The sequence below is a fragment of the Pan paniscus genome, chromosome 13, assembly GCF_029289425.2.
Source record: "Pan paniscus chromosome 13, NHGRI_mPanPan1-v2.0_pri, whole genome shotgun sequence".
NCBI classification, from domain to species: Eukaryota; Metazoa; Chordata; class Mammalia; order Primates; family Hominidae; genus Pan; species Pan paniscus.
Genome location: NC_073262.2, coordinates 107,145,008 through 107,163,636, shown reverse-complemented (window position 1 = coordinate 107,163,636; position 18,629 = coordinate 107,145,008). Strand labels below are relative to the sequence as shown.

Genomic DNA, 18,629 nt, shown 5'->3' with positions numbered 1-18,629 from the left:
GCAGTGAGCCAAGATCACGCCACTGTACTCCAACCTGGGTGACAAGAGCAAAACTCCATCTCAAAAAAAAAAAAAAAAAAATACAAGGGAGATGAGTACATAGGGCTAGAGCTGTGGCCTTTAGGAAAGGGAAGCAGCCAGCCCACAGTGACCTGGCAGGAATGGAGCTGCCCACCCTCTTGTTCTCTCACTGGGGCTTCCCCAATGGCCGAACCTAACTAGAAGCCAGAGGGCAAGAAAGTCCACTCAGCTCAGCCTCCTGGGTCACAGAGAGGACTGGAAAAGGGACAAGAGCGGGTCCGGAGGAACAAAGGAAGATTTCCAGCCACTGTGACTACCAAAGTCTAAAAGCCACCCATATCAATTTATACTTTCATTAACTGAGCCTAACAACTTTTATTTCTGAGCACCAGATTGTTCCCACATCTGCCCTCTAATCCCAACCTTGAATCAAGGCTCTAATCCAATGCTGAACAACTGGTGCAAAAGACTGGCATCTTTACGAACTCAGGATTTCTGATTGCTCCAGGCCCTCACACTGCTCACCAACCCTTTCATCTGTTCTCAGTCTCCCACCTCTCCTATGCCTATCTATCAGGTTCTGTAAAGCAAAGGCCATGTCTTAGTTATCTCGGAACCCCAGGCCTGGGTGGCTAGAACACAGGCATATTCACTGAAATGTCTCAGAGACTGCGTCCTCTCCCCAGTTCCACCTACACTTCTCTTCCCACTTACAGTCAACCCCCAAGCCTAATTACTTTGCCCCCTAAACCTCAAAGCTCATTTCTGCTTCTGCTTCAATACATCTAACCTCCACTCCCACAGCAGGACCTGAGCCAGTTCCTCCACCTCCAGTCCCAGCTCCCTCTATCTCCACTCTCTAGCGCAATCAATAAAAAAGGTAGGTCCAACAATATCTCCATCCTGCCCCAAATGCTTCCTTAACTCTGGCTTTGACCCTTACTCCTTCCCTACTACCCGTCCCATAACTGTCCTGGAGAAACTTCCCACAATTCTATCCTCTTCTCCCCAACCTCCTCCTTCAAACAAAACATACATGTTTACCTTCAAACAGCGGTAGGCTGCCCCCACCCCTCCCTCATGTCCTGCCCCATCTTCTACTCCTACTTCCCTGGCAACTGTCCATGCATCCTTCAAACCCCTGGCCAGGTACAGCTCATGGAGTGAAACCTGCTCAACTTCCCCACCTCCCCTTGCCCCAAAGCCCCTTGATCATACCATGCCATTTGTTGCCATGCTCCTCTATGCCTGTTAAATCTATAAGCCCACTGGTGGCAGTGTCTTATTTTACTCTATATCCTCAGCAAAAAACACAATACTGACCCAAAGTCACTGTCTAAATCTTCCTCCATGTGACTAAAGTGACTTTTAGATGATCAGATTGTTACAGGCAATCATCACACAGGATCCCCTAATTGGAAGTCTGACTGAGACCTCACTGATTACATGGCACATTTTACTATTATACTTTTAAGTTCTAGGGTACATGTGCACAACATGCAGGCTCATTACATAGGTATACATATGCCATGCTGGTCTGCTGCAACCATCAACCTGTCATTTACATTAGGTATTTCTCCCAATGCTATCCCTCCCCAGACCCCCCACCCCACAACAGGCCCCAGTGTTTGATGTTCCCCACCCTGTGTCCAAGTGTTCTCATTGTTCAATTTCCACCTATGAGTGAGAACCTGGAGTGTTTGGTTTTCTGTCCTTGTGAAAGTTTGCTCAGAATGATGGTTTCCAGCTTCATTCATGTCCCTGCAAAGAATAGGAACTCACCCTTTTTTACAGCTGCATAGTATTCCATGGTATATATGTGCTACATCTTCTTAACCCAGTCTATCATTGATGGACATTTGGGTTGGTTGCAAGTCTTTGCTATTGTGAATAGTGCTGCCATAAACATATGTGTGCATGTGTCTTTATAGCAGCATGATTTATAATCCTTTGGGTATATACCCAGTAATGGGATTGCTGGGTCAAATGATATTTCTAGCTCTAGATCCTTGAGGAATTGCCACACTGTCTTCCACAATGGTTGAATTAGTTTACATTCCGACCAACAGCGTAATAGCACTCCTATTTCTCCACATCCTCTCCAGTATCTGTTGTTTCCTGACTTTTTAATGATGCCATTCTAACTGGTGTGAGATAGTATCTCACTGTGGTTTTGATTTGCATTTCTCTGATGATCACTGATGACAAGCATTATTTCATGTGTCTGTTGGCTGCATAAATGTCTTCTTTTGAGAGGTGTCTGTTCATATCCTTCGCCCACTTTGTGATGGGGTTGTTTTTTTCTTGTAAATTTGTTTAAGTTCTTTGTAGATTCTGGATATTAGCCCTTTGTCAGATGGGTAGATTGCAAAAATTTTCTCCCATTCTGTAGGTTGCCTGTTCATTCTGATGGTAGTTTCTTTTGCTGTGCAGAAGCTCTTTAGTTTAATTAGATCCCATTTGTCAATTTTGGCTTTTGTTGCCATTGCTTTTGGTGTTTTAGTCATGAAGTCCTTGCCCATGCCTATGTCCTGAATGGTATTGCCTAGGTTTTCTTCTATGGTTTTTATGGTTTTAGGTCTAACATTTAAGTCTTTAATCCATCTTGAATTAATTTTTGTATAAGGTGTAAGGAAGGGATCCAGTTTCAGCTTTCTACATCTGACTAGCCCGTTTTCCCAGCACCATTTATTAAATAGGGAATCCTTTCCCCATTTCTTGTTTTTGTCAGGTTTGTCAAAGATCAGATGGTTATAGATGTGTGTTGTTATTTCTGAGGCCTCTGTTCCGTTCCATTGGTCTATATCTCTGTTTTGGTACCAGTACCATACTGTTTTGGTTACTGTAGCCTTGTAGTATAGTTTGAAGTCAGGTAGCATGATGCCTCCAGCTTTGTTCTTTATGCTTAGGATTGACTTGGCAATAAGGGCTCTTTTTGGTTCCACATGAACTTTAAAGTAGTTTTTTCCAATTCTGTGAAGAAAGTCATTGGTACCTTGATGGGGATGGCACTGAATCTATAAATTACCTTGGGCAATATGGCCATTTTCACGATATTGATTCTTCCTATCCATGAGCATGGAATGTTCTTCCACTTGTTTGTGTCCTCTTTTATTTTGTCGAGCAGTGTTTTGTAATTCTCCTTGAAGAGGTCTTTCACATCCCTTGTAAGTGGGATTCCTAGGTATTATATTCCCTTTTTAGCAATTGTGAATGGGAGTTCACTCATGATTTGGCTGTTTGTCTGTTATTGGTGTATAGGAATGCTTATGATTTTTGCACACTGATTTTGTATCCTGAGACTTTGCTGAAGTTGCTTATCAGCTTATGGAGATTTTGAGCTGAGACGATGGGGTTTTCTAAATACACAATCATGTCATCTGCAAACAGGGACAACTCAGAGAGTTTAACATCCTCAACTTGAGGCAGCGGACAAGAGCAATGCAGGACATATTTATCTGGAAGATACTTGGCACTGCATCTGATAGAGACTAAACTGAGAGAAAACCTTTTTAACTGGCCTGTCTTGATATCCTGCAATTCCACCACATTGCAATCCAAAAAATGAGAGTTCAGCAACAGGGGGCAGGCTCAATTTAGTAGCTCCTAAGACAGAGATATCATGCCTGTCAAAAATAAAGAATCCATCAAAATTGAGGTAATCCAGATAATTTTAAAATCAACATGAAATTAATGAATGCTGAAAATCAAACATTATTCAAACACAAGAGACTGCATCACACAAACCTGCATGAAGCAAAAACATTATGTTGCTTCATGGAAAATCCATAACGACAGAGCACTCAGTCTGAAAAATCTAAGAAGCAAGTCAACCTGTCAGAATTTGAAACTGTTATTTAAGACAATCAGTGTGGCAGATATAATGGACCACTAAACTACTGCCTACAGCAAATGTGGAGATGATGAGGCATTTCAAGATAATCAAGAGAAAAGTTGCACTTAGATTTAAAAATATGTATATCTACCATATATAAAGACTCCAAACTTACAAACACCATGTTGACTACAAGCTCATTCTCATTTTTATTTTAAAAATGTGGAGTTTGACAAAGTTTAGCAAGCATTTATAATATCTACACTATATATCAAATACTGTGCTAAAAACAGAGATAAGAAAATAAATAAGACTCACTCTCTGGGATGTAGACTCTCTTCTTAGGATGTAGAGACGATAAGGAGGAAGCAGATCCAAGAGAGATAACTTCAAAGCATCAAAGGAAATTTCTGAGCGACTGGACATGTGGTGGAATATGAGGGAGGTGTGAAGGATATCCAGGTTTCTAGATTAGACAACCAAGTGAATGATGGTGCCATGTGCGCAGTAACAGGCTACAAGGAATGCGGCAAGCAGATTCACAGAGAATAGAGTGGGCTTGAATTGTCTGTGGGACATCCAGGTAATGAAGTCCAGAGGCAGGCAGATATTGGGATCTGGAGCAAGTTCAGGGCTAGAAGTGTGTATTTACGGGTAGGTGAAGCCATGTGGTGAATGAGATCCCATGGAGGACGAGGCCAGAACCCCAGTGTACCAACATACAAGAAGATGGTAGAGAGGGCATCTGTGAAGACTCAAAGAAGACAGATGTTTAAGAATCCTGAAAAGCCCCTGGGTGAGACTCTGTCTCAAAAAAAAAAAAAAAAATCCTGAAAAGCCCATGAGTAGAGAGTTTTAAAAGGTGGGACATCATCAAAAACAAGAAGTAAAAGGTAACCATGGCCTTTAGCTACTAGATCTTGATAATTTTGTTGAAAACAGTTTTGCAGGGGAATGTGTGAAAACCAGCATAACCAACCAAGTGATGAGGCCTTAACAGACATACTACAAAGTTAGGTAATTTATTCCCCAATTTTCTGAAAATGCTCCATTTTAAGTTTATACACACATTTTTAAACTCATGCAAATTAAGCAAAATGTGAGTATATTCGTAACAAAATGGAGAGCTACATTAAGACAGCATGAAAATCCCTTAGGGCAGCACCCAAGGACCATCAGCATCTGGTCCAAATTAGTGTGTGCACCCACTCCTCTCCAGGCTATGCTCAACTTTTCACAACTCCCTCAACCACTTTCTTCCCTCCACCTAGAATGTCTTATCTCACTTTTCTCCTGGAAAATTCCTCATCATCTTTCAAAACAGCTTCAGTGTCTTCTCTTTCAAAGGGCATTATTTGTCTATATTGTATCCCTGCAAACATACCACTAAAGCAAAACTGGCTTATTCACGTGTGTGCCTTATCATCCAGGAGGCCATGAAACTCATCAAAACCTGAGAGTGGCTGCTTTATCTTCACAGCTAGTAGAGCCATTCTAGCTGAGGCACTAGACATGTGAGTGAAGATGCCATCTTGAGCATCCCAGACCTAGAAAACATCACACAGAGACTTCCCCCATGTGCTTGGTCCAAATTCCTGACCTACACAATCATGTTGTTGAGTGGTATTTTCAGCTACTACATTTTGGTGATAGTTTGTAATACAACAAGAGATAGCTGCAACAGGTGGTGATGGATGCATGGTAAAATAATTATTTCTTTGAAAAGAACTTACTGATACCCTACTATGACCTGGTGCTCTTCTAGGATCTAAGGGTTCAGAAATGAACAAAAGAGACAAATATCTCTACCTTTATTGAAGTTAATATTCTAGTGATGGAGACAAGAAATACAGTTAAAATAAGTGGTATGGTAGGAAGAATATGGTCTGTAGATAGAACTAAATCAGGGAAGGGCAATAGAAAGGGTGCTCAGAAGGTTATAATCATAAATAGGGTGGTTAGGAAGGCTTCCTGAAGAAGAAAACAATTATTTAAGATGGAAACTATGAATGAAGCAGATAGGTGGATAACTGAGAGAAAATATTTTAGGAAGAGAGAAAACAGCACTAGGTAAGAGTCTGTCTGGCACGCTTGAATAACATGACAAGAGATCAGTGTGACTGAGACAGGAGAACAGACAGCTGTGTGGTAGATGATGAGGTCAGAGAGGTAAAATATAGGGTGCTGGAGTCCTCAGGACCTTCCAGGTTCGATGATTCACCAAGAGAACTCAAGGAACTCAGCATATACTCATACTCATGGATATAAATTTTTTTTAAGACGGCATCTTGCTCTGTTGCCCAGGCTGGAGTGCAGTGATGCACTCTCAGCTTACTGCAATCTCCACCTCCCAGGTTCATGCGATTCTCCTGCCTCAGCCTCTCAAGTAGCTGGGATTACAGGTGTGTGCCACCACGTCTGGCTAATTTTTGTATTTTTAGTAGAGACGGGGTTTCACCATGTTGCCCAGGCTGGTCTTGAACTCCTGAGCTCAGGTGATTCGCCCACCTCAGCCCCCAAAGTGCTAGGATTACAGGTGTGAGCCACTGTGCCAGGCCCTTCATGGATATAACTTATTAGTGAAAAGATACAAAGCCAAATCAGCAAAACAAACTGGCATTCAGAGCGAAGTCTGCAGGAAACCAGGCACAAGCTTCCAAGGGTCTTCCCTTAGTGGAGAGGACTTGCTTAATTCCCCCAGCAGTGAGTTCTTACCACATGTGTGAAATGTTGCCTACCAGGAACACTCATTAGTGACTAAGCACCCAAGGTTTTTACTGCAGACTGATCACATAGGCACCTTCTGCTTAGCATACACAAAAATTCCAGACTCCCAGAAAAAGAGCAGGTGTTCAGCATAAGCCATATTGTTTGCAGAAACAGTTTTGCACAGTGAGCCATTCCGATAAGGGAATGATGGTAGCCCTCCACACATCTAACTTTCCAGATGCCACCAGCCAAGGCCCCGCTTCGCAAGCAGGGCTTTCTAAGGATAGCAGTCTCAGGCCTGCCACATTAACTTTTTCTGCACAGATAGTCAGATCATGTAGCACTTCCAAGGCCATTTAGGAGAGATGTGCACCATCGGAAGATCTTCAGTAGAAGAATGACATGACCTGATTATAATTTTAAATTATCACTCTAGCTTTTGTGTTAAGGAGAGACAGTAATGTGGGAGTCTCGGGGGCAGAAATGGAGACACTAAAGTCTATTTAAAGAAAAAAATAATAAAAATCAAGCTCCAGTATACTAACAGGAAAGAGACTGAAAAGTAGTCAGATTCCAAATCTAGTATGAGAGCAGAGTCAACCAGATTTGCAGAATGACTGTATGTGGATCATGAGAGAAAAACGTTGGTCAAGGGTGATGACAAGCATTTCTGGTGAACAGCTAGAAAGACGGCCTTGCCATTTAATGACATGCTTAGATTGTAGGAGGACTTGATTTGGAGTTGGGGATTAGGAATTCATTTGGGGGCATGCTATAAGTGTAAGATGCCTACCAGATGTCCAGGCAAAGGGTCAAGAAAGCCGTATACAGAGCTGGCAGTTCAGGGAAGACACCTGGGCTGGAACTACCCCAGTGGTATTTGGAACCACATTACTGTAAGCAGAGAGAGACAGGTGGAGATTTAAGAATTGAGTCCTGGGGTACTGTAGTGCTAAGACGTAGAGGAGGAAAGAAGGAACCACCAAAGAGCCTGAGAATGGACAATAGATAGGAAAAAAGTCAGGAGAGTGTAGGTTCCAGGAAGCATGTGCTTAAGATGTTTCGTATTTTTAAATTTTTTTTATTTCCGTAAATTACTGGGGAACAGGTGGTGATTCATTACATGACTAAGTTCTTTGGTGGTGATTTGTGAGATTTTGGTGCATCCATTACCCGAGCAGTATGCACGGCACCCAGTTTGTGGTCTTTTATCCCTCGTGCCCTTCCCACCCTTTCTCCCTGAGTCCCTGAAGTCCTTTGTGTCAGTGAGAAGTTCCACTTATGAGTGAGAACATACAATGTTTGGGTTTCCATTCCTGAGTTACTTCACTTGCCATAATAGTCTCCAATCTCATCCAGGTTGCTGCAAATGCCATTAATTCAGTCTCTCTTTTAATGGCTGAGGTGTATTCCTTTATATATATATATGGATATATATAAATACATATCCATATATATGTATATAGCCATATATATACATATATATCCATATATATGTATATATCCTTATATATACATATATATATACACACACACACACACACACCACAGATTCTTTACCCACTCGTTGACTGATGGGCATTTGGGTTGGTTCCATGCTTTTGCAGTTGCAAAGTGTGCTGCTAAACACGCATGTGCAAGTATCTTTTTCGTATAATGACTTATTTTCCTCTGGGTAGATACCCAGTAGTGGGATTGCCGGATCAAATGGTAGTTCTACTTTTAGTTCTTTAAGGAATCTCCACACTATTTTTCATAGTGGTTGTACTAGTTTACATTCCAACCAGCAGTGTAGAAGTGTTCACTGTTCACCACATCCACACCAACACCTATTTTTTAAAAATTTTTTGATGATGGCCATTCTTGCAGGAGTGAGGTGGTATCACATTGTGATTTTGAGTTGCACTTCCCTGATCATTAGTGATGTTGAGCATTTTTTCATGTTTGTTGGCCATTTCTATATCTTCTTTTGAGAATTGTCTATTCATGTCCTTGGCCCTCTTTTTGATGGGATTGTTTGTTTTTTTTCTTGCTAATTTGTTTGAGTTCATTGTAGATTCTGGATATTAGTCCTTTGTCAGATGTATAGATTGCAAAGATTTTCTCCCACTCTGTGGGTTGTCTGTTTACACTGCTGACTGTTCCTTTTGCCATGGAAAAGCTCTCATTTCAAACTATACTATAAGACCATAGTCACCAAACAGCACGGTACTAGTATAAAAATAGGCCCATAGACCATTGGAACAGAAATAGAGAACCCAAAAATAAACCCAAATACTTACAGTCAACTGATTTTCAACAAAGCAAACGAAAACATTAAGTGCGGAAAGGATACCCTATTCAACAAATGGTGCTGCGATAATTGGCAAGCCACATGTAGGAGAACGAAGCTGGATCCTCTTCTCTCAACCTTACACAAAAATCAACTCAAAGTGGATCAAGGATTTAAATCTAAGACCTGAAACTACAACATTCTGTAAGATAACATTGGAAAAACCCTTCTAGACATTGGCTTAGGCAAGGATTTCATGACCAAGAACCCAAAAGCAAATGCAATAAAAGCAAAGATAAATAGCTGGGACTTAATTAAACTGAAGATGTTTAGTATTTCTATCAGTCGAGAAGCATCTAAATCTCACTAAAAATGGCCCAGATTTTTGTTCACTGCTCCTTCTTGGCCCACTCTCCACCCAGTACCAGAGACAGAGGATGTACATCCTCAGCCTGTTGCACCAAAGGTGTAAACTGAGGCCAACCTGGGCTTACTCTCAAACCCAGCTAGTTTTTGTGCTAGTGTCTAGGTGGAGCATTTAAGGTTTAAAGGCTCTCTCTACCACCTGTGGATACCAAAGAGTGGCTGAAGATCCCTTTCTGATGGCAAAGTTCTCAACAGAACTGAGTAGCAATGTCAAGTTAAGGACTGCCTGGGATCTGGTCTTTAAGCCAGTGGTTTCCAAAAGCAGCTGACAGAACCCATCAGAAGAGCATTGGATCCGAACTGTCCACTAAGGCAAGCCATTTGTGGCGATTTACATTTAAATTAAAATTTAAAATTCAGTTCCTCAGTTGCACTAGGCACATTTCAAATACTTAACAACCACATATGTCTAGTGGCTGCCCTCTTGAAAGATGCAGATCTAGAACATCTCTTCATCCCAGAAAGTTCTACTGCACTACATTGCTTTAGATTTTCCAAGAGAGGCCCAAAGCTCTGAATGTTTAACACACTCCTCAGATGTCTTTAACAGTCCACTCATAAAATAGTCTCACAAAAATCTGACAACGTTACCATTTGCCCAACTTCTTCAAAGGGAATCTGTAGCACAGAACACCCTGGGAATGAATTCCTGGTTAACTAAGCCACTTGATTAAGCACAGGGCCTCAAGCTACAAATCAGGGCTGTGGCTCCCAATCGCGCACAGGGCAATTAACTCAGCTCAGATAACCAGCCAAACCCGGTTCAGCAAACCCTATGTGCATGGATTATACACAGAGGGTGTGTGGGGATGTGTGTGTGAGAGGGAGAGAAAGAGAAAGAGGAGGGAGGGGAGAGAAGATCCAGGAGCACAAACTCAAATGCCCACCAGCAGGCCAAATAGCAACCATGAATTAAGGCCATAAGTGAGAAAATAAGCACAGAGTAAAAACAGTCAAGCATGATGACAATAACTTATCCTCACTGTTAGGGAAGCAATAATGGAGACTGGAGCATTAATAATTCTTTCTAAAGAGAGCAGAGGTGTCTCAGCTCCAACTGACGGTTGCTATGTGGAAAGTAAAGCCCAGCATTGTCAGAGCTTCCGATTTGCTTTTCCCCCAAAGAAGATAGGAATCTGGAGTTTTGCATGAAATCTCAAAATATTTAAATGCTGACAACTAAGTCAAAATATAACACTGAGCAGACCTACAAAAATATGTCTGTGGGTCACAGCAGGCCCCACGAGCCCTCTGTTTGCAAACTTAGAAGCTGCTCAATGCAAGCTGAGTAGCAGAACCAAAACCAAGTTGGAAGCATGTGTAATGCTGATGGCGAGTCAGTTCTGTCCACATGCTGTAAAGAAGTGAGGTCTGAATAGGAAATAAAGCACTCAAGTAAGTCAGTGCCCAATCAATTGAAAAGCATTTGAGGAATCCAGTCTGGGCCTAGCTTATGTATACAAGAACCTTAAAATCTATTTAGGTAACAAGGCATCAAAGCCTGAAAAGTTTAGAAATTCAAGAGTTCTAGCCTATTCCTCCAGGCTACTCCCACACATTATCATACCAGATTCTTCTTACTACACAAATTCTCTTAGATTCCGATCCCACAGTTAATCAGGGAATGGAATTGTTAGTCTAATCAGACTACTCCCAGTTCTGGGAAGCTGCCTCAACTTGTAAAACAAACATATTATTCAAAATATCTGAATACAGAAAAGATTCATCTTGAAAACCCTATCAAATATAATTTTTCCTTTTCAAAAAAGGGTGTACTCACATACACAGTCAGAGCCACAAATTGGCCTTTGTAAATTCCAGCATGCCCGCTATCCCACGAATTCAATGCTCTTATTTCTCATTCATTCCAACCCCAGAACACACTATACATCCTCATTACTAGACAAGCCTTTCCCTTATTCACTTCATCCTCAGTGAATATACACACACACACACACACACACACACACACACACACACACACACACACACACAGTCAGCCCTCCGCATCCATGCATTCCGCATCTGCGGATTCAACCAACCACAGATCAAAAATATTTAGAAAAAAAAACTACGTGTACTGAACACACACACACAATTTTCTTGTCACTATTCCCTAAACAGTATAGTATAACAACTGTTTAAATAGCTTTTACATTGTATTAGGTATTATAAATAATCTAGAGATGACTTAAAGTATACAGGAGGATGTGTGTAGATTACATGCAAACACTGCAGCATTTTATATCAGGAACTTGAGCATCTGCAGATTTTGGTATCCGAGGGAAGTCCTGGAACCAATCCCCTGTGGATACTAAGGGACAACTGTCTATATAAAATGAATGTTCACTTTAAGCAATTATTTGAGCACCTTCTATAGGAAGAATTCTTTAAGGGTAGGAGTAGGAGTATTCCTAATGGCACTAAAAGGTCAATAAATACTCTAACAAATTCCATGCTTTTATTTGTTTGTTTGTTTGTTTTAATGAGAAAAGGCCAGAAATGTTAAAATTCATTTTGAAAAACAATGTGTAATAAATTCACTTTCTGTAAATCAGTGAAAGACACTTAAAAGGTTTGAATCCCTGGACAGCAAGGTTTTAAGCCCTGCACTTCATAATAATAATCCCATTAACAAATAACATGTATTGTGCTTATTCTGTTGCTTAATAACAGATTGGTGTGTAGATATCTAAGACACAGTATCTGCCATCAAAAGAGTTTAAAATCCAATGAGTTCAGCCATACGAAAAGATTAGAGGAGTAGATTAGTGATTCTCAACCTTGGCTGGGCATTAGAATCACCTGGAGTGCTTTTTAAAATACCTATGCCCAGGACCCACTCCTAACCCAATGAATGAGAATCTTGGGGGAAGGGACACAGGTATTTGTAATGTTTAAAATGTTTAATGTGAAAATTAGAGGTGACTGAAGTTCAGCCAGGGTTGAGAGTCCCTGCAGGATACAGCTCAATTACCCATTCACCTGTGACACATAATTTTGATGATAAATTTAACTAATTACTCAACGATCCCCACCATGAGCACATAAGAAGACAATCACTTCTCCACTAACAACTTCACTAAATTGGATTTGGAGGCTGGGACACTGATAAAGTGTCAGGATTCGGAGATAAGCAATCCCACAGTTCTCACCTCTCAGTCCACCATGTTTCCAATGGAGTTCATCAAATGGTGGCAGGAACCTCAAAGGCCCAGACTTCAGAGCATAATTAAAGCCTTCCCAAAAGCTCCCCCTGTATCTTCAGGATCGCATCAACCTCTGGCCTTATCTGATGTTGATTCAGGGGGCTCCCAACATTCCACAAATACGTTTTCTTTGTTCTCAACAGGTAGTGGTTACATCTCAGAAGTATAGAATGGCATTCTTGGACTTCACTTACTTTCCAAATGGCTGTCCACGAAATATAGAATGGCATTCTTGGACTTCACTTACTTTCCAAACTTTAGAAACCTCAACTTCATCCTCAATCTTGAAACCTGTCTTTCTCCCATCTACATTACTCAGTGCCTCAGAAAATAATGGACTTACTTTACATTCATGTTCCCACCAAATTTGGTTCTTTATAGCACTTGCCACCTGGATGTCTAAGATCTTGCCCATTTTCCCATTTGTAGTTAGACTGAGGAATATTTTTCATAGTTGATTTGCAAATCCTACAATATTTGCCTCAGAAACTAGATTTTCTACATGTAGACCTCATAAAATATATAATTAAGAGAAACTTGTGGATATCCCATCACTATTCCAGAAGCAAAATTGCTATTTTTAGGTTGATGTGATATAGCAGTTAGTAGATAGAAATGTCTTTTTAAATCAAGCATTAAAAAACAAACAATATGGATAAATTCCAATTCATAACAACATATAGAGTACTAGGCTATGCAGTTAATGGCTGAGAGCAAACATCTAGAGACACAGTTCCTGGTTTCTAAACCCAAATCTACGACTTACTTGTCATGTCTCTGTGTCTCTTTTTCCCCTGATTTGTAAAATGGGGATAATAATAGTACCCATCTCCTAAGGTTGTTGGGAGAAGTAAGTCATAAGCATAAAGTTCCTAAAACAGGGCCTGCACAGAATAAGCACAATACATGTTATTTGTTAGTGTGATTATTATTACGAAGTGCAGAAATTCACTGATTTTCAGAAAGTGAATTTATTACACATTGTTTTTCAAATTGAATTTTGACATTTCTGGCCTTTTCTCATTTAAAAAAATGAATAAAAGCATGGAATTTGTTAGAGTATTTATTGACCTTTTAGTGCCATTATGAATACAATTTAATATTAGTTAAATCTTGTTATGATTACAATATTATTTAAAATAAAACTATGGGAGAAGAATACTTGGGGAGGGGAAAAATCATCACTTACTACTTAAAATGAAATTTTAAAAGTGAAAATAAGAGGAAGGATTTATATGCTGCAGGTGACCTTTAAATGTCACATTCACTAATATATAAATGTAAACAGAAAAATATAAGTCTGGTAATAATAGTAAACTGATCAATGCAACTACATTGTTCTGTGATATTATAAGTTACGTTTCCATTCCAGAATGTCAATAGTTTTTTAACACCTTTTAAGATCAAATTATAGTGAATTAAATATCAGCTGGTTATTTCTCTTCATGTTATTTACAAGCTTGTAGTTTATCTCTTACTTGGATAGCCCCCTGTACTAAACTTCTAAATATACAAGATTTGAGAGCATAAATTATTTAATAGTTCAAAAGTAACTTCAATTTGGTAAGACAATCCCTCAATGAGATCTATTTCAATAATCTGTCTGGAGTAATATTGTTACTATTAATCTTAGCTCACTTTCAAAAGTTAGTGAAATATGATTTAATAGACAATTGGTTACTTGTTTAAATCTCAGTTAACTGAATTACATGATTTAAACAGCAAACACTATTTTAACAATGGCAAACACATATGCACGTGCACACACACACATAACATTGCAGTAGATTTTCACACAGCTTTATAAACCACTTTAATTTTTTCCCTCCTCTACCTCAATTCCATCAGTAAAGAGTTCATCTTTAGGGGTTATATTTAATATATTAACAGACCTTTCATTGTACTCTCCTCCAGTTCTTGAGTATCCAAAGCAATATGCACATATATTTGTCCAGAGCTGAATTTTTTTTCTGTATAATAATTCTTCATGGAGGCAAAGAAGGTGCAAGTATTTTCTTAAACCCCTAAGCTATACACTTGTAAGAAACAATTACTTTTATGCTTTGGATAACCGACAAGAAGTTAAAAGAAATTAAAACTTACGTTTTTCCATCACTAGATTGACCAACCCACTATTTTAGTCACATGGCATGAGACCAAATATTAAGAGAACCATTGGCCGCTAAAACAAGAATTTGTGACTTGCCCTGTTTGAGGAGCATTTGGGACATACAAAATGTTCCATGTGAAGATTCAAAAAATTAAAAGGTTATTCAATGCTTTCATTTAGAAGTTTCACTGAGGAAGTCCCAGAGGCCCAATGTTACCCAAATACTTGGCATAAGTTCTAGTGCCAGATATTTTCTCAACAAGTATTGCACACTTAAAAAAAAATTGTCACTTAATTTATACTTGTTCCTGACTTCAGCTACAGAGCTAGGAACGTCTTTCTCATTTTAATAGTCACTCAGGACCTGACAACAGCCCACACACATAGTAAATGGTCATAGAATCTGTGACATTAAACTGAAAACACTCAAAATGTAGACAGGTTGGCTAAGCAAACAGCATGCTCCCACCTGTGTTCCTGCCCAAGTCACTGAGACAGGGCAGCTCACAAGGCTGAAACTCCAAAGGCCCCATCAGTTGTAACTTCCGAGTATGTGTCACTTGCACAATCAACTTTCTAACTCCAAGGAGCCTAAGTGAGGCGGGCCTTAATGGGTCAAAAATCACACTTAGGTGAGCAGCACCTTTTAAGACGTTCCCTCAAACAAGTTCTAAACCAGTGGTTCTCAAACTTCAGTGGGCATTCCAATCACCTGGGGATCTCGTTAAAGAGCAGATCCTGAGTCGGTGGGTTTGGGGAACTGCCCATATTGGGCAGTTCTAAGAAGCTCCCAAGAGATTCCAATGCTGCAGGTCCACTCACGACCCTCGGAGCTCAAGGCCCACAAACACCCAAAGACACCCACATCACTGATATTAGCAATAGACAACAGCTGCAGCTACAGGCAGTGCCCCATAATCCCCTGGGTTTTCTGCATCCCCTGAGTGTCGCCACCGGGTCGCACCTGGCAGGTGCCTTGGCTGCAGCCGCGCCCCCCTCCTCCGCGCCGCGCTCACCTTCTCCCGGGTCTTCAGGTACCGCTGCAGCGCCTGCTGGGTGAGCTCGCCGACGCGCAGCTGGCCCTCCTTGCAGGGCACCACGATGCCCGTCCTGCCGAAGCACACGGTCACTTTCATCCTGGCCCCCGGCGACCACGCCGGGCCGGGCCGAACAGGTGTCTGACCCCGCGGGCGCAGCCCCCACTCTCGGAGGACGCCCGGGGCGGGTGGGCCCGGAGACCCGGGGCGCCGCTCCCCGGAACACCCTGAGGCCCGGAGGCTCGCGGCAGCACCCCTTCCACCTGGCCAGGCGGCAGGTGGCGGGAATCGGGGAGGGGCGGCCGCGGAAAGGGGTTACCTCCCAGGTGCCCGGCGCCCCGGGACGCGGCAGCTCCGCGGCCCGGCTCCTCCTCCTCCTCCTCCTGCTCCTATTCCTGCCCGGCCCAGGCGGCTGCTCCGCGCCCACCAAAGCGAAACTGCCGGCCCTGCCCTGTCGCTGGCCCTGGCCCTGGCCCTGGCCCTGGCGGCGTTGGCAGGGCCGGCCCCAAGCCCGGGGCTGGAGTGGGCGGCGGCGGCGGCGGCGCACGGGGCCAGAGTTGGGAGGAAACTTTTGCGCCGGCTCCCAACTCCTCTGCGGCGCCCGCGCTCTGGGCTCCCGCGGTCCCGGGGACGGCCTGGGCCCGGCTCTTAAAGGGGCCGCGGCGCTCCCGGGCCCCGCCGCACGCTGGGCGACGACGTGCCCCGGCCCTGCGGGCCAGTAACTGGAGCCCGGGAGTCTCGTCTCGTCACCTGGGTCTCTCCCTGGCTCTCTCCCTCTCGCACGCATGCACACGGAGCTCTGGGGAGTTGTAAGGGGACCCGAGGGCTACACGCTCGAGGATTGAAACCGGATCTCAGAAAGAACACCCGAGGGAAGAGCGAGGAGACTGCAGAGCTGCGCCCTTCACAGGAGGGGACTGCAGCAAGATGCAAAAGGAGCCCAGGAGCAGGTGCTTCTAGTCACGCCCACCAAAAACACCCAAGGGGCGAGGCTGCCGGGTGCTGAGATGCAGGAGTGCCCCGAGGGCCTGTTAGGAACTCGCCTTAAGCACAGCCCTTGCCGCTGCCCTCAGGAGCCCTGGGATAGCAGAGCTGAAGCGAACCTTGGAGAGAACGCGCCAGTGGAAACTTTTCCTTTTACAGACCCTCGAGGACACTGAGTATTTGGCCAAAGGTCACACCCAAGACCCAGATATGATCGCGTGTGTTGACGCATAGCCTTCTGGAATGCGACTACCGTTGTGCATTTTATTAGGAAAAAAAAAAGTTAACACCCTTAGGCTCATGATTTGGCAGGTGTGTATCCATCACCAGTTGAAATGGGAATATGTGGGGGAAACCAACAAACTACATTAGTTTCATTCTTAGCTCTCATGTAAATGAGCTCCTTTGAGCTTAACAACTACCCTGTAGGTAGATATTATTCTTCGCATCTTGTGCATCAAGAATGGTGCTCGGAGAGGTCAAGAGACTGAGCAGACCATGGTGTTAGTTCTGTTGAAAAGAACTCAGGTCTTCTGAGCTCAATCTCTGGTCTCTCCCTGCAGTTTTCTTAGCCATCCAGTTCATCCAGCAAGACCCTCAGGGCTGCATCATGTGTTTCTCTACAGAAGGATGTGCTCCTATGTGGACACACTTAAATTGAACGTGAATTGCCTAGGATGGTATGATAATGCAGAGGAGATTAAATTCATGGGTTTCAAGAGGTTTTTTAAAAAAATAAATTTTAGCTCATTCATAAATTCAGTAAGTATATATTGGTTGTCTTCTATGTATAGAAAGTCAGTGGCAAACCAAGAGGATCATGTAAACCAAGTCCATTGTAATTTGGTTGTAAATCCAATACAAACTAATTTACATTTAAATAAAGCAAAGACAGAATTGATCACCTCATAAAATCAGAAGATCCAGAGGGCACTCCATTGAGGCAAGGTTGAAAGCAGGAACTCAAACTATGTCCTCAGGGGCCAGCTAGCTCTGTCCAGCTCTTAGCTCTATCTGTTCCTCAGTGTGGTCTCCATTCTCAGGTCAGCTCTCTTCAAAGGAGACACTTTATCCTCTTTTTAGAGATGAGGAGCTGAGGCCAAAGGAGGTTAAATGATTTAGTTAAAATCTCATTCTTAGAAAGTAGCAGAGGCTGGCTTAAAACCCAGGTCATCTGATTCCAGAGTCTTCATCGTAACTGCTGTGCTGTTTCTTACATGAGAAGTACCAATGAGTGAATCAAACAAACAAATAGATACTGATGCCATGCATTAATGTGTGGCCCTCACTTTTAATATTCGGTATTTCACGGACCTATAGAATGGTACAGAGCAAAGATTTTCCACTGAGGAAATAACTTTGCATGTTGCCATCCTTCCTGCATCATGGCTTTTTGCTTTACAGTTGCTCCAGACTCATTTTCTGCTGCTTGGGTCATGAATAGCTCCTCCTCTTCACCACAAATTCCCTCTTAGCCCAGCTTTAGCTCCTTCCCAGTATCTAGAACCTCCCACCCAAAGTCCTGGCTTTGAGAATCCCCAAGTGAACCATAAAGAACACTCCGGCTCTCCCAATTCCACTTGGGAAGTTGGAATCGGGACCTAGAGGATGCAGCAGAGGCCATGCCATTGTGAGATGAAGGAAGAGATGACTCTAGACAAGGATGTGAACAGTGCATTGTGCAATCCTGCACACCATGGGGTGACCTTTTATAGCCCTAAGTTAGTATGAAGAGTTTAGTGTTTACATTTCATGTTTATTAAATAGCCAGGTTTAATTTGTTATTCAGCCTCATCACAGCATATATGGAAACAATTTACCATATATTATCAAGGGATTAAAAAAAAGAACACAACTGCAACACACAGTCATTCATGCCCAGCAAATTCCTAAATCAATATTTCATGCCCCATGGGACCTCCTGGGCAGAAGACAATAAATAATTTGCCTTGATTGAGTAACACTAGAGGATGCCAAGCCTGGGTTCCATTTTCTTGTTTTGCCTGCTCGGTAGATAAATATGCCT

General features: G+C 42.4%; 1 protein-coding gene across 3 annotated transcripts in view; it reads right to left on the bottom strand.

Annotated features, from left to right (window-relative positions):
* PARD3B (par-3 family cell polarity regulator beta) overlaps nucleotides 1–16,719 on the bottom strand; it is a 1,074,947-nt gene extending 1,058,228 nt beyond the window's left edge. Inside the window, exon 1 of one of the 3 annotated variants that reach the window (XM_003820781.6) lies at nucleotides 15,599–16,719. In XM_003820781.6, the coding sequence (XP_003820829.3) occupies nucleotides 15,599–15,718 (120 nt within the window). In that variant the 5' untranslated portion in view covers nucleotides 15,719–16,719. The remainder of the gene's footprint in view (nucleotides 1–15,598) is intronic. The other 2 variants (XM_034954909.4, XM_008974231.5) reach the window with 2 other exon arrangements.
* Nucleotides 16,720–18,629: the final 1,910 nt, after the last annotated feature.